The following is a 25,200-nucleotide window of genomic DNA, read 5'->3' on the forward strand; positions in this document are numbered from 1 at the left end:
AAATGAGCACATTAGCATTCTTCTGGGGAAAAATAGAAAGTTTTTAGCAAATACTCAAAATTGTATATGATCAAAAAAGGTTAAGAACCCTTGGATTAGAAATAATTCCAGAAGGCACAGAATGGCTTGAGGAAAAGCAACAGGGCAGCCTCAAATCTTCATAAGCAGAACTAAGTTCATTCTTCCAATATTTAATTTATAATCCAGTCCACAGCTTTTTTCTTTTTGAATCTTGTATCATGGCTATATATCTTAATTGTGTTTTTACATTTTCATATACTTTGCAATTTTGGTTGTTTTCTATAAACTGGAGCTTGGTTAACAGGAATAGAGTCTTTCATACTTCAGAAGTGAACCAATGGGAAAAGTCATTGGCCCAATACTCTAAATTATGAAACACTGCCTAGACCAAGCAAAGTCACTAACCATGACACTAGAGGGACCTAAAGCTCCAATCAGGCTCAGAGGGCTGAGTCCTGAATAATCCTAATAACAGACCATCAAAATATATAAAGCAAAACTGACAGAACTGAAGGGAGAAATAAACAGCCATATAATAATAGTTGGAGACATAAATACTACACTTTCAATAATGGATACAACAATTAGAAGATAAATACAGGACTTAAGTAACACAATAAACCAAGTAAATCTAACACATAAACAGAACATTCTAACCAACAACAGCATATGCATTCTTTTCAAATGCACACAGGACATTTTGCAGAAAAGACCAGATGTTAGACCATGAATTAGGTCTCAATAAATATGAAAAAATAGACTATCATCCAAAATATCTTCTCCAACCACAACAGGATGAAGTTAGAAATCAACAATAAGAGGCACCTGGGTGGCTCAGTGGGTTAAAGCCTCTGCCTTCAGCTCAGGTCATGATCCCAGGGTCCTGGGATCAAGCCCTGCATTGGGCGCTCTGCTCGATGGGGAGTCTGCTTCCTTCTCTCTCTCTCTGACTGCCTCTCTGCCTACCAGTGATCTCTGTCTATCAAATAAATAGATAAAATCTTAAAAAAAATAAAACTGGAAAGGTCACAAATAGGTGGAAATCAAGTAACATACTCTTAACCAATGGACCAAAAAAGAAATCACAAGAGAGGAGGAGTCAAGATGGCAGAGAAGTAGCAGGCTGAGATGACATCAGGTAGTAGGAGATCAGCTAGATAGCTTATCAAACCATTCCAAACACCTAAAAATCCAACAGGAGATTGAAGAGAAGAAGCACAGCAATTCTAGAAACAGGAAATCGACCACTTTCTGAAAGGTAGGACCAATGGAGAAGTGAATCCAAAGCAACGGGAATATAGACCCCGCAGGGAGGGGCTGGCTCCCGGCAAGCAGTGGAGCAATGGAGCACAAAATCAGAACTTTTAAAAGTCTGCTCCACTGGGGCACCTGGGTGGTCAGTGGGTTAATGCCGCTGCCTTCGGCTCAGGTCATGATCCCAGGGTCCTGGGATTGAACCCCGCATCAGGCTCTCTGTTCAGTGGGGAGCCTGCTTCCTCCTCTCTCTCTTCCTGCCTCTCTGCCTACTTGTGGTCTCTGTCTGTCAAATAAATCAATAAAATCTTTTAAAAAAAAAGTCTGTGCCACTGAAGGACATCACTCCAGAGGCTAAACCAGGGTGAAGCCCACACAGGGTCAACGTGCACTCAGGTCCCGTGGGGTCACAGAAGGATTGAGAGTGTCTGAGTGTTGCAGAGCTCACAGGTATTACAGCAGGGAAGCCGGCTACAGAGACGGAGCCAAGGACTGAGCTCTCAGCTCAGAGTTACCTTAAATTGTGATCTGTGGCATAGGCCACTGTTCTGTGAGCAGGGACCCCACAAGATCTGAGGAGAGCCCCCCTGGAAGAGCACAGGGATCTGTGGGGTTTGGAGACTCCAGGCATGGCTGTGTGTCAGAGACAGAGATGCTTGGTCACAGGCTGGGTGAGCTTGGAGCACGGCCAGAGGTCAGGGAGATGGGAGTGGTTGAGTGCTTTTCTCCGAGGGCGCACTGAGGAGTGGGGCCCTGAGCTCTTGGGTCATCCAGGCCAGAGACTGGGAGGCCACCATTTTCATTCCAGTCCTCTGGAACTCTATGGAAAAGTGCTTAGGAAACAAAAGCTCCCGAAAGTGAACCTGAGCAGATTACTTAGCCCAGTCCCTGGTAAGTGTGGTGCAATTCCGCCTCAGGCAAAGACATTTGAGAATCACTACAACAGGCCCCTCCCCCAGAAGATCAGCAAGAAATCCAGCCATGACTAAGTTCACTTACGAAAGAGAACAGTGAAATTCCAGAGGAGGAGAAAGCAAAGCATGGAATTTATGGCTTTCTCCCCATGATTCTTTAGTCTGGTGAAGTTAATTAATTTTTTTAATTTTATTTTTTTTCTTCCATTAAATTTTTAACTTTTACCCTTTCCTCTTTTAACATTTTTTTAACTATTTTATCTTAACAATACCTTTCAAAATAAAATCTTTTTGAACCTTCATTATTATAGTCCTATTTTATCCTTCATTGTATCTAACTTTATTTTTTGTATAGATATAGGGTTTTTTCTTCTAAAAAAATTTGGGATACAACTTCCTCTAATAGATCAAAATATAACATAAATCTAGCATAGGGCTTTGTTCTAGTCTCCAGCCTGAGCAAATTCTCTCCACTTTCTTTTTCTTCATTCTCCCAACGAACTTATCTTTTCAACTCCTTTTTTAGAAATTAAAAAAAATTGTTTTTCATCTTTATAGTTGTATTCCATCCCTTCATCATGTTTACTCTTATGTATGTTTTTCATTCTTATAATTTGGGGAGGCAGTTTCTTCTAAGAGACCAAAATACTCCCAGAATTAAGTGGGTGACCCCGTTCTATTCACCAGTCTAATATATATATATATTTTTTCTTTTTTATATTTTCTCTTTATTTTTTTTCTTTTCTGAATTTTTTTCTCTGAACTTCTTTTTACTCCCTTTCTTCCCCCCACAATTTGGGGTCTCTTCTGATTTGGTTAAAGCACATTTTCCTAGGGTCTTTACCACCCTTTTAGTATTTTATTCTCTCCTTCATGTATTCTTATCTGGATAAAATAACAAGGTGACAAAACTCTCCAAAAAAAAAAAAAAAAAAAAAAGAACAAGAGGCAATACCAAAGGCCAGGGACCTAATCAATACAGACATTGGTAATATGTTAGATCTAGAATTCAGAGTGACAATTCTCAAGGTGCTAGCTGGGCTCAAAAAAGCCATAGAAGATATTAGAGAAATCCTGTCTGGAGAAATAAAAGCCCTTCCTGGAGAAATAAAAGAACTAAAATCTAAACAAGTTGAAATAAAAAAAGCTATTAATGAGGTGCAATAAAAAACGGAGGCTCTTACTGCTAGGCTAAATGAGGCAGAAGAGAGAATTAGTGATATAGAAGACCAAATGACAGAGAATAGAGAAGCTGAGCAAAAGAGAGACAAATAACTACTGGACCACAAGGGGAGAATTCAAGAGATAAGTGATACTATAGGATTAAACAACATTAGAATAATTGGGATTCCAGAAGAAGAAGGGGGGGAGCAGAAGATATATTGGAGAGAATTATTGTAGAGAATTTCCCTAATATGGCAAAGGAAACAAGCATCAAAATCCAGGAGGTGTGAAGAACCCCCTTCAAAATCAATTAAGAATAGGTCCACACCCGGGGCGCCTGGGTGGCTCAGTGGGTTAAGCCGCTGCCTTCGGCTCAGGTCATGATCTCGGGGTCCCGGGATCGAGTCCCACATCGGGCTCTCTGCTCAGCAGGGAGCCTGCTTCCTCCTCTCTCTCTCTCTCTGCCTGCCTCTCTGCCTACTTGTGATCTCTGTCTGTCAAAAAAAAAAAAAAAAAAAAAAAAAAAAAAGAATAGGTCCACACCCTGTCATCTAATAGTAAAATTCATAAGTCTTAGCAACAGAGAGAAAATCCTGAAAGCAGCCCAGGACAAGAAGTCTGTAACATACAATGGTAAAAATATTAGATTGGCAACAGATTTTTCCACAGAGACCTGGCAGGCCAGAAAGGACTGGCATGATATATTCAGAGCAGTAAATGAGAAAAACATGCAACCAAGAATACTATATCCAGCTAGGCTATCATTGAAAATAGAAGGAGAGATAAAAAGCTTCCAGGACAAACAAAAACATAAAGAATTTGCAAACACCAAACCAGCCCTACAGGAAATATTGAAAGGGGTCCTCTAAGCAAAGAGAGACCCTAAAAGTAGTAGATCAGAAAGGAACAGAGACAATATACAGTAACAGTCACCTTACAGGCAATATAATGGCACTAAATTCATCTCTCTCAATAGTTACCCTGAATGTAAATGGGCTAAATGCCCCAATCAAAAGATACACGGTATTAGAACGGATAAAAAAAAAAAAAAAAGACCATCAATATGCTGTCTACAAGAAACTCATTTTAGACCCAAAGACACCTCCGGATTTAAAGTGAGGGGGTGGAAAACAATTTACCATGCTAATGGACACCAAAAGAGAGCTGAGGTGACAATTTTTTTTTAAGATTAATTAGATTTTAAGCCAAAGACTCTAATCAGAGATGAGGAAGGACACTATATCATACTCAAAGGGTCTGTCTAACAAGAAGATATAACAACTTTAAATACCTATGCCCCTAACATGGGAGCAGACAACTATATAAACCAATTAATAACAATCAAAGAAACACATGGACAATAACACAATAATAGTAGGGAACTTTAACACTCCCCTCCGTGAAATGGACAGATCATCTAAGCAAAAGATCAACAAGGAAATAAAGGCCTTAAATGACATATTGGACCAGATGGACATCACAGATATATACAGAACATTCCATCCCAAAGCAACAGAATACACATTCTTCTCTAGTGCACATGGAACATTCTCCAGAATAGATCACATCCTGAGTCATAAATCAGGTCTCAACCAGTATCAAAATATTGGGATGATTCCCTGCATATTTTCAGACCACAATGCTCTGAAGCTAGAACTCAATCACAAGAGGAAATTTGGAAAGAGCCCAAATACATGGAGACTAAAGAGCATCCTTCTAAAGAATAAATGGGTCAATCAGGAAATTAAAGAAGAATTGAAAAAATTCATGGAAACAAGTGATAATGAAAACACAATGGTTCAAAATCTGTGGGACACAACAAAGGAGCTCTGGAGAGGAAAATATATAGCAATCCAAGCCTTTCTCAAGGAACTAGAAAGGTCGGGGTGCCTGGGTGGCTCAGTGGGTTAGGTCATGATCATGATCATGGTTCAGGTCATGATCCCGACTCAGGTCATGATCCCAGCATCCTGGGATTGAGCCCCAGCGTCCTGGGATCAAGCCACGCATTGGGCTCTCTGCTCAGCAGGGAGCCTGCTTCCTCTCTCCCTGCCTCTCTGCCTACTTGTAATCTCTGTCTGTCAAATAGATAAATAAAATCTTTAAAAAAAAAAAAGGAAACAAGAAAGGTCTCAAATACACAACCTAAGCCTACACCTAAAGGAGCTGGAGTAAGAACAACAAAGAAAGTTAAAACCAGCAGGAGAAGAGAAATGATAAAGATCAGTGCAGAAATCAATGAAATAGAAACCAAAAAAACAATAGAACAAATCAAGGAATCTAGGAGTTGGTTCTTTGAAAGAATTAATAAGATTGATAACCCCCTGGCCAGACTTATCAAAAAGAAAAGAGAAAGGACCCAAACAAATACAATCATGAATTAAAGAGGAGAGATCACAACCAACACCAAAGAAATGGAAACAATGATAAGAACATATTATGAGCAACTATATGCCAGCAAATTTGACAATCTGGAAGAAATGGATGCATTCCTAGAGCCATATAAACTACCAAAACTGGACCAGGAAGAAAAAGAAAACCTGAACAGCCCCATTAGCACTAAGGAGATTGAAGCTGTCATCAAAAATCTCCCAACAAACAAGAGCCCAGGGCCAGATGGCTTCACAGGGAAATTCTACCAAACATTTAAAGAAGAATTAGTTCCTATTCTCCGGAAACTGTTATAAAAAATAGAAATGGAAGGAAAACTTCCAAACTCATTTTATGAGGCCAGCATTACCTTGATCCCAAAATCAGACAAGGATCCCATCAAAAAAAGAATTACAGACCAATATCCTTGATGAACATAAATGCAAAAATTCTCACCAAAATACTGGCCAATAGGATCCAACAGTACATGAAAAGGATTATTCACCACGACCAAGTGGGATTTATTACAGGGCTGCAAGTTTGGTTCAACATCTGTGAATCAATCAATGTGATACAATACATTAAGAAAAGAAAGAACAAGAACCATATGATACTCTCAATAGATGTTGAAAAATCATTTGACAAAGTACAGTGTCCTTTCCTGATCAAAACTCTGCAAAGTATAGGGATAGAGGGTACATACCTCAATAACATCAAAGCCATCTATGAAAAACCCACCGCAAATATCACTCTCAATGGAGAAAAACTGAGAGCTTTTCCACCAAGGTCGGGAACATGGCAGGAATGTCCATTATCACCACTGCTATTCAACATAGTACTAGAAGTCCTAGCCTCAGCAATCAGAAAACAAAAAGAAATTAAAGGAATCCAAATCAGCAAAGAAGAAGTCAAACTATCACTCCTTGCAGATTATATGATACTATGTGTGGAAATCCAAAAGACTCCACTCCAAAACTGCTAGAACTTGTACAGGAATTTAGTAAAGTGTCAGGATCTGAAATCAATGCACAGAAATCAGTTGCATTTCTTTAAACCAACAGTACAGAAGAAAGAGAAATTAAGGAGTCAATCCCATTTACAATTGCACCCAAAACTATAAAATACCTAGGAATAAACCTAACCAAAGAGGTAAAGAATCTATACTCAGAAAACTATAAAATACTCATGAAAGAAATTGAGGAAGACACGAAGAAATGGAAAAATGTTCCATGCTCCTGGATTGGAAGAACAAATATTGTGAAAATGTCTATTCTACCTAAAGCAATCTATACATTAAATGCATTCCCTATCAAAATCCCATCCATTTTTTTTCAAAGAAATGGAACAAACAATCCTAAAATGTACATGGAACCAGAAAAGACCTCGAATAGCCAAAGGAATATTGAAAAAGAAAGCCGAAGTTGGTGGCATCACAATTCCGGACTTCAAGCTCTATTACAAAGCTATCATCATCAAGACAGCATGGTACTGGCATAAAAACAGACATATAGATCAATGGAACAGATTAAAGAGCCCAGAAATAGACCCTCAACTCTATGGTCAACTAATCTTCAACAAAGCAGGAATGAATGTCCAATGGAAAAAAGACAGCCTCTTCAATAAATGGTGTTGGGAAAATTGGACAGCCACATGCAGAAAAATAAAATTGGACGACTTCCTTACACCACACACGAAAATAGACTCAAAATGGATGAAGGACCTCAGTGTGAGAAAGGAATCCAGCAGAATGCTTGAGGAGAACACAGGAAGCAACCTCTTCAACCTCAACCGCAGCAACGTCTTCCTAGGAACATTGCCAAAGGCAACGGAAGCAAGGGCAAAAATGAACTACTGGGATTTCATCAAGATCAAAAGCTTTTGCACAGCAAAGGAAACAGTTGACAAAACCAAAAGGCAACTGACAGAATGGGAGAAGATATTTGCAAACGACATATCAGATAAAGGGCTAGTGTCCAGAATCTATAAAGAACTTAGCAAATTCAACACCCAAAGAACAAATAATCCAATCAAGAAATGGGCAGAAGACATGAACAGACATTTCTGCAAAGAAGACCTCCAGATGGCCAACAGACACACGAAAAAATGTTCCACATCACTTGGCATCAGGGAAATACAAATCAAAACCACAATGAGATATCACCTCACACCAGTCAGAATGGCTAAAATCAATAAGTCAAGAAACGACAGATGTTGGTGAGGATACAGAAAAAGGGGAACCCTCCTACACTGTTGGTGAGAATGCAAGCTGGTGCAGCCACTCTGGAAAACGGTATGGAGGTTCCTCAAAAAGTTGAAAATAGAGCTACCCTATGACACAGCCATTGCACTACTGGGTATTTACCCTAAAGATACAAATGTAGTAATCCGAAGGGGCACATGCACCCGAATGTTTATAGCAGCAATGTCTAGAATAGCCAAACTATGGAAAGAACCTAGATGTCCATCAACAGATGAATGGATAAAGAAGAAATGGTGTATACTATGGAATACTATGCAGCCATCAAACCCCCCAAATCTTGCCATTTGCAACAATGTGGATGGAACTAGAGGGTATCATGCTAAGCGAAATAAGTCAGTCAGAGAAAGACAGTTATCATATGATCTGTCTGATATGAGGAATCTGAGAGGCAGGGCAGGGGGTCATGGGGGGCAGGGAGGGGAAAAATGAAACAAGATGGGACTAGGGAGGGAGACAAACCATAAGAGACTCTCAATCTCACAAAACAAAGTGAGGGTTCCTGGGGTTGGGGGGTAGAGATAGGGTGGCTGGGTTATGGACATTGGGGAGGGTATGTGTTGTGGTGAGTCCTGTAAATTGTGTAACACTGATGGTTCACAGACCTGTACACCTGAAGCAAATAATACAATATATGTTAATTAAAAATAAAATAAATAAACAAATGAATAAAACATTAAAAAAAAAGACATACAGGGACGCCTGGGTGGCTCAGAGGGTTAAGGCCTCTGCTTTTGGCTCAGGTCATGATCTCAGGGTCCTGGAATCGAGCCCCGCATTGGGCTCTCTGCTCCTCGGAGAGCCTGCTTCCTCCTCTCTCTCTGCCTGCCTCTCTGCCTACTTGTGGTCTCTGTCTGTCAAATAAACAAATAAAATATTTTTTAAAAAAGGCATACGATGAAAACTTCAAAACAATGATAAAAGAAATTAAAGATAAAAATAAATGCAAACACATCCCATGTTCATGGATTGAAATACTTAATATTATTAAGATTTCAATATTATCCAAAGAGTTTTACAGCTTAATCCCTATCATAATCCCAGTGACAGTTCTTGCAGAAATAGAAAATCTTCCTAAAATTCATATGGAATCTCAAGGGATGCTGAATAACCAATACTACCTTTTTACATTTTTTTAAAGATTTTATTTACTTATCTGACAGACAGAGATCACAAGCAGGAAGAGAGGCAGGCAGAGCAAGAAAGGGGAAGCAGTCTCCCTACTGAGCAGAGAGCCTGATGTGGGGCTCAATCCCAGGACCCTGAGATCATGACCTGAGCCAAAGGCAGAGGCTTAACCCACTGAGCCATCCAAGCACCCCAACCAATACTATCTTGAAAGAGAATAAAAGGGGCGCCTGGGTGGCTCAGTGGGTTAAACCTCTACCTTTGGCTCAGGTCATGATCCCAGGGTCCTGGGATCAAGCCCTGCATCAGGCTCTCTGCTCAGTGGGGAGCCTGCTTCCCTCTCTCTCTTTGCCTGCCTCTCTGCCTGCTTGTGATCTTTCTCTCTGTCAAATAAATAAATAAAATCTTAAAAAAAAAAAAAAAGAAAGAGAACAAAAAAGCTGGATGATTCACCCTTCCTGATTTGAAACTTATTAGAATGCTACTGTAATAAAGACAATGTGGTACTGGGATAATGGCAAATATACAGACCAATGGAATTGATAGTCCAGAAATAAACCCTCACATATATCATCAAATGATTTTTGACAATGGACCATTCAATGGAGAAAGGACAGTTTCCTGAATAAATAATGCTGGGAAAATTGGATAGCTACATGCATAAGAATGAAGTTGGAGCCTTACCTGACAGCATCCACAAAAACGAACTAAAAATAAATCAAAGATCTAAATATAAGATTTAAAACTATACAAATCTTGGAAGAAAACCTAAGGCAAAATTTCATGGCATTGGCTTTGCCATTGATTTCTTAGAATTGACACTAAAGACACAGGCAATAAGAGACAATGGACAAAGAGAAAACTTCATGAAAGTAAGTTTTGTATATCAAAAGACAATAATATCAAGAGAGTAAAAAGACAACCCAAAGAATAGGAGAAAATATTTGCAAATCATATATTTGATAAGATATTCATGTACAGAATATGTAGAAAACTCCAGAACTCATCAACAAAACTACAAACAACCCAGTTAAAAAATGGGCAAAGAACTGTCGGTGGGTATGCAAACTGTGTAGGCACTCTGGAGAATATGGAGGGTCCTCAAAAAGTTAAAAATAGAACCACCCTACAACCCAGCTATGGCACTACTAGGCATTTACTCAAGGATACAAACAGTGATCAAAAAGGACAACTGCACCTCGATTTTTAAAAAATTTCCTTTTTAAAGATTATTTATTTATTTGAGAGAGAGAGAGAGAGAGATACAGTCATGGGGAGGGGCGGGGTGGGAGAGAAGCAGACTCCCCATGATTGGGGAGCCTGATGCAGCTCGATCCTAGGACCCTGGGATCATGACCTGGGCAGAGACCAAATGCTTAACTGACTGAATCACCCAAGTTTCTCTGCACCCTGATGTTTATAGCAGTATTATCAACAATAGCCAAACTATGGAAAGAGCCCAAACGTCCATTTATTGATGAATGGATAAAGAAGAGGTGGTGTATATACACAATGGAATATGACTCAGCCATCAAAAAGAATGAAATCTTGCCATTTGCATCAATGTGGATGGAGCTTGAGTGTATTATGCTAAGCGAAATAAGTCAGTCGGAGAAAGACAAATACCATACAATCTCACTCATATGTGGAATTTAAGAAAGAAAACAGATGACCATATGGGAAGGAGGTGAAAGGAGAGAGGGAAACAAACCATAAGAGACTGTTAACAATAGAGAACGAAGTGAGGGTTGATGGAGGGATGTGGGTGGGGAATAGGCTAGATGGGTGATGGGTATTAAAGTAGGCACTTGCGGCAGACGGCGGGTTCTCCGAGCGGCAGAGCGGCGCGCGGCCGCTCTCCTCGGCTCCGGGATGATCGGCCAGAAGACCCTCTACTCCTTTTTCTCTCCCACCCCCGCCGGGAAGCGACGTGCCCGCAGTCCCGAGCCGGCCGACCCGGGGACCGGCGTGGCGGCGGTGGCTGAGGAGAGCCGGGATGCGGCGGCAAGTCCCCCCAAGAAGGCCCGGGCCGGGCAGGAGGACCCCGGCACGCCGCCCTCCTCGCCGCTGAGCCCCGAGCAGTTGATCCGTATCCAGAGGAACAAGGCCGCCGCCCTGCTCAGACTCCCCGCGCGCAACGTGCCAGTGGGTTTCGGTGAGAGTTGGAAGAAGCCGCTCACCGCGGAGTTCGGGAAACCGTATTTCATCAAGCTAATGGGATTTGTCGCGGAAGAAAGAAAACATTACACTGTTTATCCACCCCCACACCAAGTCTTCACGTGGACCCAGATGTGTGACATAAGACATGTGAAGGTTGTCATCCTGGGACAGGATCCGTATCATGGACCCAACCAAGCCCATGGGCTCTGCTTTAGTGTTCAAAGACCCGTTCCACCGCCACCCAGTTTGGAGAACATTTATAAAGAGCTGTCTACAGACATAGAGGGTTTCGTTCATCCTGGTCACGGAGATTTATCTGGGTGGGCCAAGCAAGGTGTTCTCTTACTCAATGCTGTCCTCACCGTCCGGGCACACCAGGCTAATTTTCACAAGGAGAGAGGTTGGGAGCAGTTCACTGATGCGGTCGTATCCTGGCTAAATCAGAACTCCACTGGCCTGGTCTTTTTGCTCTGGGGCTCTTACACTCAGAAGAAAGGCAGTGCCATTGACAGGAAACGCCACCATGTGCTACAGACAGCCCACCCCTCCCCATTGTCGGTGTACAGAAGGTTCTTTGGATGTAGACATTTCTCTAAAACCAATGAGCTGCTGCAGAAGTCTGGCAAGGAGCCCATCAACTGGAAGGACCTGTGACTCTGATCTGAAGGGCTGTCTCTGGGCAGTTCTCTGGAAGCTATCAAAGTATTTGCTAGGAGTGACCGCATGACCCAGACAGAAGCCTTCAGGGCTCTCTACCCTGGCTAGGACTATGTGGCTGTCTTTGCAACATGGCTTTGGCCTAAAACCTGCTGTCACCGTGTTTGGGGGGGGGGGGTCAAATACAGAGACAACTTCTGTCACCTTATGGTGGAAGGGGACGGGGGACAGAAGCACCTCTTGGTACAGTCAGCTGCTATTTGTTTTTTACCTGGCGGGTTAGACTTTTGGTTAAAGGTATCAGGTGTGTTTATCTAGAAAGTCCCCCTCCCCTCCCCCGCCAATGCCCTGCCTGGCATTCCAGTTCTTGGCCAAATACATCTGTTCCCTCCATCCTTTCCTGAGCCCTCAGGCCCCCACTCCTGAAGGAAGCAGGACAGTTTGCAAGTGCCTAGAAATTGAAGAATGCTGTGTGAGTCTTCACAGACAAGCAGAGGGAAATGAGCTGGGGCTTATTTTTATAGTTAATCCTCTGGGTGTTTCTAGGAGTGAGCAGTGGAAATTGAAAGGGGAAATTTTTACTTTTTTTTTTTTTAAGCGAGAAAATGCTTTTCTCCTAGGTTTTTAAGGCAGCACAGACTGCCAAAGGCTGTTTTCTATGGACTGAAATCACGTGGGGATTTTTTTTCCCCCCTGCAACACTGGTGAATTTCGCTGTTTTAGAAATATGCAGTTGTATATATATATATTTTGTAATTTCCTATTGGGGAGACAGTCTTCCTTAGGTCTGCACCTCCATCCTAGATCCTGTTGGGGATGCTGTTATGTTAGCCGGGGAAAGAGTTAACCGAGTTTGGGAATAAAAGATTGTTGAAGTTTCAAAAAAATAAAAAATAAAAAATAAAAAATAAAATAAGTAGGCACTTGCGATGAGCACTGGGTGTTCTACGTAAGTGATGAATCACTGAATTCTACTCCAGAAATCAATATTGCACTGTATGTTAACTAAAATTTAAGCTTAAAAAAATGGGCAAAGGACTTGAATAGAAATTTCTCCAAAGAAGATACACAAATGACCAATAAGCACATGAAAAGATATTCAACATTACTAATCATTAGGGAAATGCAAATCAAAATTACAATGAGATACCATCTCACACCCACTAGGATGGCTATCATCAAAAACAAATAACAACAACAGAAACAAATGGAAAATAAGTGTTAGGGAGAATGTGGAGAAATTGGAACTTTATCACTGTTAGTGGGAATATATAAAATAATATAGTCATGTGGAAAAGAGTATGGTGATTCCTCAAAAAATTAAATAGAATTACCATATGATCCTGCAATTCTGAGTATATTCCCCTCAAAATTGAAAGGAGTGTCTGGCAGAGATAATAGTATACCCATGTTCACAGCCACAATATTTACAATAGCTAAAATGTGGAAGCAACTTAAATGTCCATCAACAGATAAATACATAAACAAACAAATGTGGTATATACATACAATGAAATATTAAAAAGGAAGGGAATTTTGACATATGCTATAAGATGGATGAACTTTGGGAGACAAATGAAATAAGCCTATCACAAAGGATAATATTCTATGTTCTTGTGGTTTGGTGGGTTTTGTTTTTTTTTTTTAGTTATTTATTTGACAGAGAAAGAGCATAAGCAGGGGGAATGGCAGGCAGAGGGAGAGGAAGAAGCAGTGGGCTTGGGGCTCTAACCCAGGACTACACCCCAGGACCTAGGGGACATGGCTGGAGTCCAAGGTAGATGCTTAACCAACTGAGCCATCTAGGTGCCCCTGTATGATCTTGTTTATATGAGATACTTGATCAAAATCACTGAGACAGGATGTAGAAGAGTGGTTGCCAGAGGCTTCCCAGGAGTTGGGGGGTTAATGGGTATGCAGTTTGACTTTCAGAAGATGAAAACAGTTCAGGAGATGATGGTGGTGATGGTTGCACAACACTATGAATGTATTTAGCACCACTGAATTGTGCACTTAAGTTTTTGTTTGTTTGTTTGTTTTTGTTTTATTTGACAGAGATCTCAGGTAGGCAGAGAGGCAGGCAGAGACAGAAAGGAGGAAGTAGGCTCCTTGCTGAGCAGAGAGCCCTATGCCACACGGGGCTCCATCCCAGGACCCTGGGATCATGACCTGAACCGAAGGCAGAGGATTTAAGCCACTGAGCCACCCAGGCGACCCTGAATTGTGTACTTAAAAATGGCTAAGATGTGTATTTTATGTTTTGTATATTTTACCACAATAAAACAAAGTTGAGAAAACAAGAACAAAAACACTGGAAGAGAAAACCTTAACTAAAAAAGAGCAGGGGGACGCCTGGGTGGCTCAGTGGGTTAAGCCTCTGCCTTCAGCTCAGATCATGATCTCAGGGTCCTGCATCAGGCTCTCTGCTCAGCAGGGAGCCTGCTTCCTCCCCAACTTCTCTCTCTTCTCTGCCTGCTTCTCTGCCTACTTGTGATCTCTGTCAAATGAATAAATAAAATCTTTAAAATAAATAAATAAATAATAAAAAAGAGGGGGGTAAAAGGAAAAACCAAAAAGCAGACAAACAAAAACACAAGGAGGAGCACAAACTTCCAAGCAGTGGGGAAATGGTACATCAGGCAGCCATTTTGTAATTGTAAATTACTGAGAAGCCATGTTGATATTAAAACTCTCATGTTATAATAATATGCATCATATCAATATACTTAAACATATATACACAGTTGGGAAAAATCTAGAACGCACCGAACTGCTGAGAGTGGTACTCTCTGAGATTATGGGTGATTTTTCAGTTCTGACCTTTATTTTCTAAAATAAGCATGTATTAAGAAAAATCATTGTAAGTTTCTAAAAATCAAGTCAATTTAGAAGAAACTTTGCAATCTCAAGTAACTATGTTAAATACTTAATAGGAGAGGGATGAAGAAGGGAGAGTCTAATTCAATACAAAGCTAGATTTATTAAATGCCTTGTTTCCCCAAATCGGTATGCTTTTAGTTTTTGGATTTTTATTTTCATTGTAACTAAGGCTTTGAAAACATAGCTCTTCTTCCTATTAAAAATATAATCAGTTGGGTTATTTAATTTCTCCCCAATTTGATTTAAAACATTAACCCAAAACTCCATGCCTTAAACACCAAAGACTAATTCCCATTAAAAACCGTGAAGCATGCTAATACAGGAACACGGAGTCATTCTTCATTAACAGTAATTACCTCGATTGGAGAGTAAATAACTATGCATGGAAGTAAAACAAAAATCCCAATTAATGAGCACCGTTCTGAGTTCAAGGGCCACAGTGAATAATTTTTAAATTGCCATCAGAATTACGCAAAGATCACCAAACAGGATTTTTAAATTTTTATTTATTTATTTTGTGTGTGTTATGTTAGTCATCTACAGCATATCATTAGTTTTTGATATAGTGTTCCAGGATTCATTGATTTTTATTGACTATCAAAAACAAAGTCATTAATGGGGCACCTGGATGGCTCAGTGGGTTAAGGCTCCGCCTTTGGCCCAGGACTTGTTCTCAGGGTTCTGGAATGGAGTCCCGCATCTGGCCCTCTGCTCAGAGGGGAGCCTGCTTCCTCCTCTCTCTGGGCCTGCTGCTCTGCCTACTTGTGATCTCTCTGTCAAATAAATAAATTCTTAAAAAAAAAAAAAAAAAACAAAGTCATTCAAAATGGCACACAAAACAGAGCAGAACCAATTCCTTTTCAAACCTATCAGCCCTCTCCCTTAGCCCCTTCCTCCGACCCTGGAGAGCCCTTGTGGCCACTTCCCCTAAGTCGTTCAGGGCAGCGCTCCGGCACCAGAAGCCCTTACAACAGGGCAGCGAACTTGGTTCTTTCAGACCCCTGGCTCTCTCACTCCGCGCCCCCTCCGGATGGCCCCGCCCCCAAACTCGGGCCCGGCCCCGCTCCGCCCTCCAGCCCGGCCGCCCCGCCCCGCCCTCCCCGTTAGCGTTCTGTGGGCTTTTCCCACACTCTCTGCCTGTGTGTGACGAGCTGGCGGCTGGGAGGGGTCTATTGCGCACGCCTAGAGCGCTGTGCTGGGAGTACTGGAGAGGCGTCCGCCCGCAGTCCAGAAACTATGAGGCGCGGCATTCGGCGGGCTCCTTCCCGGAAGCGGAAGCTTGGGGGGCGGGCCAAAGGGGGCCGGGAGTCCGCGGCGGTTAATTCCTTTTATCGAGCGGCTTTACTTCCCTCCGGTTGGGCTTCTTTGAGGCTGCGAGAAATGGTCAGGTCCGGATCTCGATCGGGCCAGGTGAGGGCTGCGAATCTGAGGCGTCCGCCATAGGGGTAGAGAGGGACTGAGGGGGTTCTAGTGCCAGGAAAAGTGCAAAACTCTGAACAAAAGTAAAAACAAAGACTGTGCGGCGGCATTTAAAAATTCTGAGAAGGGGGAGTTGGGCGGACACCCAATCTTAACATCCTAATACCGCCGTTCTGTCCATAGACCTATATTCTGTTTTGATCGTAGTAGCCCTCCAGAGTGCTGGCTGTGGGGTGGGACGCGGGTTCGAGTCCAGCCTCCGCCCTGGGTGGGGTGACTTAACCTGTGAAGGCTCAGTACGCTGTCGCATCAAATCCAGGTTCTCGGCTTTTCCACCTAGTGCCGCCATTAGCCGGCCCTCCGGCACAATTGCTGGTATTTTACCGCTAGTAAAAACCAACGACTCCCAGTTAGTGTCCGCGCCTTCAGCCTTACCTCTCCCAAATGCACACCCCTCGTTGTAAGTAAATGATGCGCTTTTCTGCTTAAAAATAGACATGAACACTTCGATTTCGAGGTAGAAAGATAAGTTCTTCGACCTGTCAGCATAGCCGTTTTTTGATCCCGCCAGTGCATTCCTTACCAGACCCCGCCTCCATCTCAAAAGTATCCAGCACTGATCACCTGTTTGTTCTGCGACGTCCTGGATGCCCCGCGCTCCCTTATGCTTCCATGCCTTTGCAGTTTCTTTTCTGTCCTGTCTCGAATGCCCTTCTGTTCCTGGTACTTCCACTCTCCATCTCCTCCTCAGTTCAAGGGCCGCTTATAGAAGGCTTGCCTAGCACTCGCACATCCCCGTTGTTTGGGTTCTCCTTGCCGTCCCTTTCGTGCTTGGTGCTAACCATAATCAAACTGCTTTTCAGGCTAGTCCGCCTCCCTTGCTACACAATTGACCTCTATATCCTTAAGGCTTAGGACAGCACCTGACATATAGTAGATTTTCAGGTATTGAATCAACTATTTCTCACAGAGACTCACTCCCTAGAGTGATCTTACTCCTCTTTAAATATTATCCACCTCTCTGTTTTTTTTTTTTTTAAATCTCCCTTCATTTATCAACTCGCCTATAATGCTGTCTTCTCCATTATGTGAATCTTAAACGCTTTTTTTCAAGACCTGACTCAAGACTTTCTTGAGGATCACCTTTATAGATCTTTCTTTTATACTGAGTGAACTCAGAGTATGGGAAGTCAGAAAAGGGGAGAAAACATGGTTTTTATAATCATGGTCACCTACAGATTTCAAGTTCCAATTCTGCCACTACTGTGGTAGTGATATTAAGCAAAGTACTTTTTACTTCTCTAAGCCTCCTTTCCTTTAGCTATAAAATAGGTGTAAATAGGTATCATTCTGTCTCAAAGAATTTGGGAGATTAAATGAGAGAAACTTGTAAAAGCATCTGTTTCACTCTTGGGAAAAAATTTGGTCCCCTTAAAACATTTTGCAACCATATTAACAATAAAAATAGCTTACATTTAGGTTGCACTTGTGTGACAGATGCTACTGTTAAGTATTTTTACATAATACACATAATTCATAGTTCACAAAATTAATATTTGTAATAGCTTTATGAGGTAGATACTATTATCATCTCCACTTTATAGATGAGGAAATTGAGGGATGAAGAGTTAAAATAATTTTCCTACAGTTACAAAACTCTTTAGCTGTGCAGCAGGATTCAGACCCACAAAGCTGGTGCCAGAGTCCATTCTTTTATATATTACACTATATTTAATCAGATGTATGACTTTAAACAAGCCTCCTTTCTGAAATTTAGGTTCCTACTTCACAGAAATAATAAGTCATGAAAGACTTAGGGATATTCTAAATTATTCCACAAATGTAATTTTATCTTGTACTTATTGTAGGAGATACAACTTCTAAGAAATGCTTATATTTTTCTCAAATAGCAGAGACGAATAGCTTAATGATAATACCCAGTGGAAGTAAATGTGAGATAAAGCAAAATGATTGTCTCATGCATTGTGATTTGGGGTACTCCTTTTGGAGAATATTTTTGTAATTTTTATCAAGGGCTATTAAATGAATAATGGCCTTTCATCAAATAAATAAGCTTTTAATCCTGACTATGAAAAGGCTTTTTTTCTGTATATTTGAAGGTTTATCTCAGGCTTGTTTTCCAGTTGTGAAATTGTGAAAAATATGAAGCAAACCAAGGACATGTTATGTTACTTCCACTCAAGGAAATACTTGGTGCTTGGTGCTAACCATAATCAAACTGCTTTTCAGGTTAGAGGTGATGCCAATCTGTCTACCCCCTTTACTACACAATTTATATCCTCAAGGCTTAGGACAGCCTTAAAAATTTTGAAGGGCTAATATGGAAACATTTAAAAATAAAACCATAAGATTTACTTTTTTGTAACTACCTAGTCATGACTAAGTTAATCATACATCATGAAAAAAGATTGGAAGTCCCAGGAGGAATACCTAGTGCCTAGATCTTGGTTTCTAAATATCATCGTCCACTAAAGAACCACAACTTCATGGAGGAATGGTCAATTCCACGGCTGAAGCAGGAAAATTAAAAAGATGAGCCTGGATACATCATAATAAAAAGCATCTGCAGAGTAAAGGAAACAACAGAGTGAAAGGGCAACTTACATGGAGTGGGGAAAAAAGATTTGTAAACCCTCTGTCTACTAAAGGTTTAATATCCAATCTATATCAGGAACTCCTGCAACTCAGTAACAAAAAGCCAGATAACCTGATTAAAAAATGAGCAAAAGACTCAAATAGACTTTTCTCCAAAGAAGAAGTATAAAAGGCCAGTAAGCACATGAAGAGATTTCAGCATTGCTAGTCATTAGGAAAATGCAAATCAAAACCATAATGAGGTATCACTTCACACCTTTTAGGATGGCAGTTCTCATTGGCAACGATGTAGAGAAATTGGAACCCTTATAAACTGTTGATGAAAATATAAAATGGTGCAGCTGCTATAAAAAATAGCATGACGGTTCCTCAACAAGTTAAAAATACACCTCAAATGATCCAGAAATTCTACTCCAGGGTTTTTATACAAAAGAATATGATCTTAAAGAGATATTTGCACTTCTTTGTTCATTGCAGCATTATTCACAGTAGCCAAGATGTGAAGGCAACCTAAATGTCTATTGATGGATAAATGGATGAAAAAAATGTGCTATATACCTACAATGGAATATTATTCAGCATTAAAAAGAAAAATCCTGCCATATGCAAAATGGGTGAACCTTGAGGATATTATACTAAGTGAAATAAGCTGATCAAAAGGACAGATACTGCATTATTCCACTTATATAAGGGATCTAAGATAGTCATAATCATAGATGCAGAGAGCAGAATGGTAGATGCCAGAGGCTGGAGATGGGGGGAATTGGGGAGTTGCTACTCAACAGGTATAAAGTTTCAGTTATGCAAGCAAGATAAATAAGTTCTAGAGATCTGCTCTACAACATCATGCCTATAGTTAACTGTATGGTATCGTGCACTTAAAAATTTGTAAAGAAAATAGAGCTCATGTTAAGTGTTCTTACGACAGTGGAAAAAACAAAAAAATCAAAGGATGAACCCAGAACACCTTGTTGCAGAAAATAAGGAATTACTCAAAAAATAATGGGAACATGTTAAAATGATAGAAGAGCCAGTTTGAAAAGACTACCACTTGATGGAATCTGGGACAATTGGAACATCAAAATATTTTATTTTTTAAAGATTTTATTTATTTATTTGACAGAGAGAGAGAGAGAGATCACAAGTAGGCAGAGAGGCAGGCAGAGAGAGAGTAGGAAGCAGGCGCCCTGCTGAGCCGAGAGCCCAATGCTGGGCTTGATCCCACGACCCTGAGATCATGACCTGAGCCAAAGGCAGAGTCTTAACCCACTGAGCCACCCAGGCACCCCACATCAAAATATCTTATTTTTTATTTTTTAAAGATTTTATTTATTTATTTGACAGAGATCAGAGGTAGGCAGAGGCAGGCAGAGAGAGGAGGAAGCAGGCTCCCTGCTGAGCAGAGAGCCCGATGCGGGGCTCGATCCCAGGACCCTGGGATCATGACCTGAGCCGAAGGCAGAGGCTTAACCCACTGAGCCACCCAGGCACCCCACATCAAAATATTTTAAATAATGATAATGGATCATAATCCACTGAATAAAATAAGAATCAATGAGTCCAAACTAACAAACAATGAAGGAAAAGTGCTTACCTAGAGTTGAATGCCAACTAAGAAATGTAGAAGGAATGATGTTAGACAAGTCACCATTTCACAAACAGGTGGATTAAGGCAAGAATCATCAATGGGTGCTAAAACTACTGGGTGAAAGTCTAATGATTAGGAAGGTTGCATAATCTCAAAGTATCTGCCCATTAAATGCTTAATACAAAGGTAAAAATAGTAACCTTACAGAGAAGAACCTGGCAGACACCATCTTAAATAACAAAGTTTACATCACCAGTGATAGGACAAACATACCATATGCTTACTCATTTACTAAGACGGACAAAACTTCACTTTTGTGGTATTTCTGGCAAAAATGTCCAACCTGAATCTAATCATGAGGGAAAATCAGATAAGTCTAAATGTCCAGAGGGACATTCTGCAACATAATTGGTTTGTACTCTTTAAGTATGTGAAGCTTATAAAAGACAATGATTGATAAGGAACTATTCCAGATTAAAGAAGACCATTGAGGTGTGACAATTCAATGCAACATAGGATCCTGCATTGTACATGGACTAGCATTATTTTCGATAAAGGACAGTATTGGAATAATTGGCAAGATGTGAATAATAAGGTCAATGGTTTATAATATGGTATCAATATTAATTTCCTGGTTTTGATAATTATACTGTGGTTATATAAGAGATTTGTTCTTGGGAAATATTTAGGAATAAATATTTAATATCATACCTGCAACTTACCCTGCTATGGTTCAGAAAAACAATAATACTATATATATATTTTACGTATTGTATATATTGTGTTACTATATATATTTTGAGAGAACATGGCAGATATAGTGAAATAGCAACAGTTGGGGAATCTTGGTAAAGTGTATACAGAAATTCTTTGTACTGTTATTTCAGAATAAAAATTGCCAAAAAAAGCTTTGATGGGAATGTGCCAATATGATAGTTACTTGGTGTTGCAGGGTGCTTTTATCCTGAGTAATTTTCGTTGCCTTGTTTTCTGTAATATAACCTCATGTGTGTTTTTTGGAGAAATATGTAATCCTACAGTTAGGCCATATGTTTACCTGTGTATACATTTAAAAAATTTTTTGAAATATAATAATTACGGTAGTTATTGCTGGACTTGGTTCAGAACATTGCAGCATGCAGCACCATGGTTTGGAATTATGTTATGATTCTGCCCAGAACACCAACATACGTGTGTACCAAAGGGAAGGACCCTAATGGTGTCCTGCAGGGATCAGCAGAGTAATGCTACATAGGGTCTTATTTCCTACAGTTTTGGGTCTCTTTGCTGGCCTTATGACCCCATCATATCCCAGGTTATCTCAAAGAGAAGTATAACTCTATTCACCCAATTTTTTATTATTTTTTTTAAAGATTTTATTTATTTATTTGACAGAGAGAGATCACAAGTAGGCAGAGAGGCAGGCAGAGAGAGAGGAGGAAGCAGGCTCCCTGCTGAGCAGAGAGCCCGATGTGGGACTCGATCCCAGGACTCTGAGATCATGACCTGAGCCGAAGGCAGCGGCTTAACCCACTGAGCCACCCAGGCGCCCCTCTATTCACCCAATTTTTAAAATGTGTTCTCAGTTGCATGTAACTACAGATAGTTTAGTAGTTACTACTCAAAGCTTTCTTGGGATGAAATATTAAACATGTCAGGAAAAACCATAAATGTAACTGCCAACAGTAACTACTTTCGAAGGGTGAAATGAGGGAGTGAGTAGAGAATTTAACTCACCTTTTAAAAATTATATTTATGGACCCCTGGGTGGCTCAGTTGGTCAAGCGTCTGCCTTTGGCTCAGGTCATGATCCCGTTGAGTCCCACATTGTACTCCTTGCTCAGCAGGGAGCCTGTGCTCCCCCTGCTTGTGCTCTCTCTCTCTCTCTCTGGCAAATAAATAAATAAAGTCTTTTGAAAATTATATTTTAAATAGAGACTATAGTTACCATGGAAAGTTTTCTTTCTTGCGCTGTCCCCTAGATTCTGTTTCCCTCCCCAGAGACAGACACCATGAACTTTTACTTGCCTAACTTTCAAGAAATTGGATGCATGTTAAAGCAAGGGCATTTTTTTTCTTTCTCATACACAAAGGTAGCCCATTTATTTTACTTTTAATTATAATAATGATTTAAAATTATTAATATTTAAAAATAATAAAATTGTTTTTAAAAATACTATTATATGAGTTTGAAAAGAAAGTAACAGAATGAGTTGTAGATAAAGAGTTTTCATGGGCTGGTCTTGTCAGGAATTCTAAATAATGTGGATAAATAGAATCAGAGTTATGAACTCTGTGATATATGTTGAATTAACTTTATATTTTGAAGACTGGGGAATGTAGAACATGTTCAGAGATTGAGTATCGTCCAAACTTAGAGTAGTAGATACTTCTGGTTAAGATAATACCTCAACTTCATTTTCAGCTTACACAGACTTGAGGAACAAATATATGTGCTGTTCTCTTGGCAAACAATTTATTAATCAATTTGTTAATAAGAGTTCAATTGTAATGGATTTATAGGATATAGTACATTTATAAAATTAATAACATGCTATATACATGTGGAATATTGTTCAGTCTTAGAAAGAAAGGAAATTTTGACATTTGCTCTAAGACACTAGGTGAAGTGAAATAAGCTAGTCACAAAAGGAAAAATACTGTATGATTCCACTTATTTAAACTTCCTAGAGTAGTCAGATTCATAGAGACAGCAATTAGAAGAGTGGTTCTATGGGCCTAGGGGCAGGATGGAGTGTAATGTTGGTTGTACAGTGTGAATGTATTTAATGCCATGGAACTGTACATTAAAAAATGGCTACAATGGTAATTTTTTTTTTTTTTAGATTTTATTTATTTGGGAGAGAGTGAGAGAGAGGATGAGAGGGGAGAAGGTCAGAGGGAAAAGCAGACTCCATGGAGCTGGGAGCCCAGTGCAGGACTCGATCCTGGGACTCCAGGATCATGACCTGAGCTGAAGGCAGTTGCTTAACCAACTGAGCCACCCAGGCGCCCTATAATGGTAAATTTTATGTCACGTTTTTACCACAAAAAGAAAGGAAACAACATTTCAGGTTTTGTCAAGACAGTCTACTAAGAATATATTAGAACAATATTTGTATATTTACTATAATATAATGCATTATATCATAGGTGTTGTCTTCAGGAAAACACACTGGACCTGCTAAATTAACAAATGGAAAGAAAGGGTAAGTACTTAAAGAAGATTACAACTCCAGAAAGTCTCAAGAAGCTTTTCAGTCTTTGGACTGCACTAAATTTTGCCTATCCCAGAAAAATAGATGGGTCTCTACCATCACAAACTCTGGGGAGGAACCTTCCATATTTCTACTCATGTTGCTCATTTTAGTTAAACAATTCTTATAATCATTATAAAATCCTATATAAATCCATTTTATTTATATAGGATTTTATATCCAACTTTTGCTGGGAAGAAAATATACTACTTATTAATATATTTTGGAAAAAATTTTTGTAGTATTTGTGAAAATATTAATGAACTTATTTTCTAGGACCAATTTAAGAAAGATATCACGTTTTAATGCAGATTCTGGCTATGCTATCCATTCTGATTCAGAAAGTCAGGTAAGATTAAACTGAATAGATACAATATACATTATTTTAATTAATCTTCAGATAAAAGCTAAGAAGTGGGAATAAAAATTCAGAGGTAAATTATTGAAGGTTTTTTGCTTTAAAATATGTTTTCTGCCAATAATAAGTTGAATCTGAAAAAAGAAATTTTAAAACTACACGATTTGTTGTTTTTTTTCCTCCTGTACTAAAATTTCATCTGTGCTTTTCTAAATGACTTTCTCCTTACAGACTGAAACTGTACAAGGGCTTGATGGTTGTGCTTCTTTGCTGCGGGACATTTTGAGAAATGAAGATTCAGGTTTTTTAATTTTTTAAATACCTCTTTGCTAATCACTTTTTCTCAAATAATTCTCTTAATGCAAATGAATTTTTGTTTTAATTATTAATAGGTTCAGAAACAGCATGTTCAGAAAATAGATTTAATCCCAGATCCTTAGAAGGCAAAAGATTTGGAGCTAAAAAGAAAGGACATGAAAAACATATTCCTTCAGGAGTCCGGAAGGAAATTTGTAAGTATTTTTTCTCTTTTTTGTTTAAATATGATCTCTGGGGCTCCTGGCTGACTCAGTCAGTGGAGCGTGTGACTCTTGATCTTGGAGTCATGAATTTGAGCCCCATGTTGGGTATAGAGATTACTTTAAAAATAAACAAAATCTTAAAAATACATATGATCTTTAATTCTGAGGGTTTTGATAAATTATTGAGAGTATGCAGTTGGTCTTTCATTTTAATAATATGTGGTTATTCAGGTTAGTATGTGTGTGTTATGCTTGTCTATCTCTAGTCCACTTCTTTTTTTTTTTTTTCCTTAAGATTTTATTTATTTATTTGACAGACAGAGATCACAAGTAGGCAGAGAGGCAGGCAAAGAGAGAATAGGAAGCAGGCTCCCTGCTAAGCAGAGAGGCCGATGCGGGGCTTGATCCCAGGACCTGAGACCTGGGATCCTGACCTGAGCCAAAGGCAGAGGCTTTAACCCACTGAGCCACCCAGGTACCCCTCTAGTCCACTTCTAACTGCATACTTTGTTTACCATCACTTTCCTAAGAAGAAAAGTGGAAAAAGTGATTGACCGCGTTTTGTAGAATAAAGGGTTCAAACTCAGAATGACATTTAGAAGGTATATATAGAGTTATCTTTGTTTTCCTCGCCAC

At 39.9% G+C, this 25,200-nt stretch overlaps 2 protein-coding genes across 4 annotated transcripts in view; both read left to right on the plus strand.

Moving 5' to 3' along the window:
• The first annotated feature begins 10,953 nt into the window (after positions 1–10,953).
• On the plus strand, positions 10,954–12,032 carry LOC123394442 (uracil-DNA glycosylase-like). The gene has a single exon (XM_045088814.1). The coding sequence runs from the start codon at positions 10,981–10,983 to the stop codon at positions 11,920–11,922; it is 942 nt and encodes a 313-aa protein (XP_044944749.1). The 5' UTR covers positions 10,954–10,980; the 3' UTR covers positions 11,923–12,032.
• Positions 12,033–16,059: 4,027 nt separating this feature from the next.
• The window catches only part of CCDC14 (coiled-coil domain containing 14), a 49,183-nt gene continuing 40,042 nt past the window's right edge, over positions 16,060–25,200 (plus strand). The window contains exons 1-5 of one of the 3 annotated variants that reach the window (XM_045088816.1): positions 16,060–16,215; positions 23,582–23,637; positions 23,962–24,034; positions 24,275–24,344; positions 24,436–24,555. In XM_045088816.1, coding sequence (XP_044944751.1) covers positions 16,186–16,215; positions 23,582–23,637; positions 23,962–24,034; positions 24,275–24,344; positions 24,436–24,555 — 349 coding nt within the window. In that variant the 5' untranslated portion in view covers positions 16,060–16,185. Of the gene's footprint in view, positions 16,216–23,424; positions 23,451–23,581; positions 23,638–23,961; positions 24,035–24,274; positions 24,345–24,435; positions 24,556–25,200 lie in introns of those variants that run through there. The other 2 variants (XM_004745427.3, XM_045088815.1) reach the window with 2 other exon arrangements.

Source organism: Mustela putorius, unplaced genomic scaffold, assembly GCF_011764305.1.
Source record: "Mustela putorius furo isolate JIRA1106 unplaced genomic scaffold, ASM1176430v1.1 tig00003834_pilon_pilon_pilon, whole genome shotgun sequence".
Classification (NCBI taxonomy): Eukaryota; Metazoa; Chordata; class Mammalia; order Carnivora; family Mustelidae; genus Mustela; species Mustela putorius.

Bases quoted from the DNA above. Each gene is read 5' to 3' on its own strand.
- LOC123394442 (XM_045088814.1), top strand. From the start codon at position 10,981: ATGATCGGCCAGAAGACCCTCTACTCCTTTTTCTCTCCCACCCCCGCC.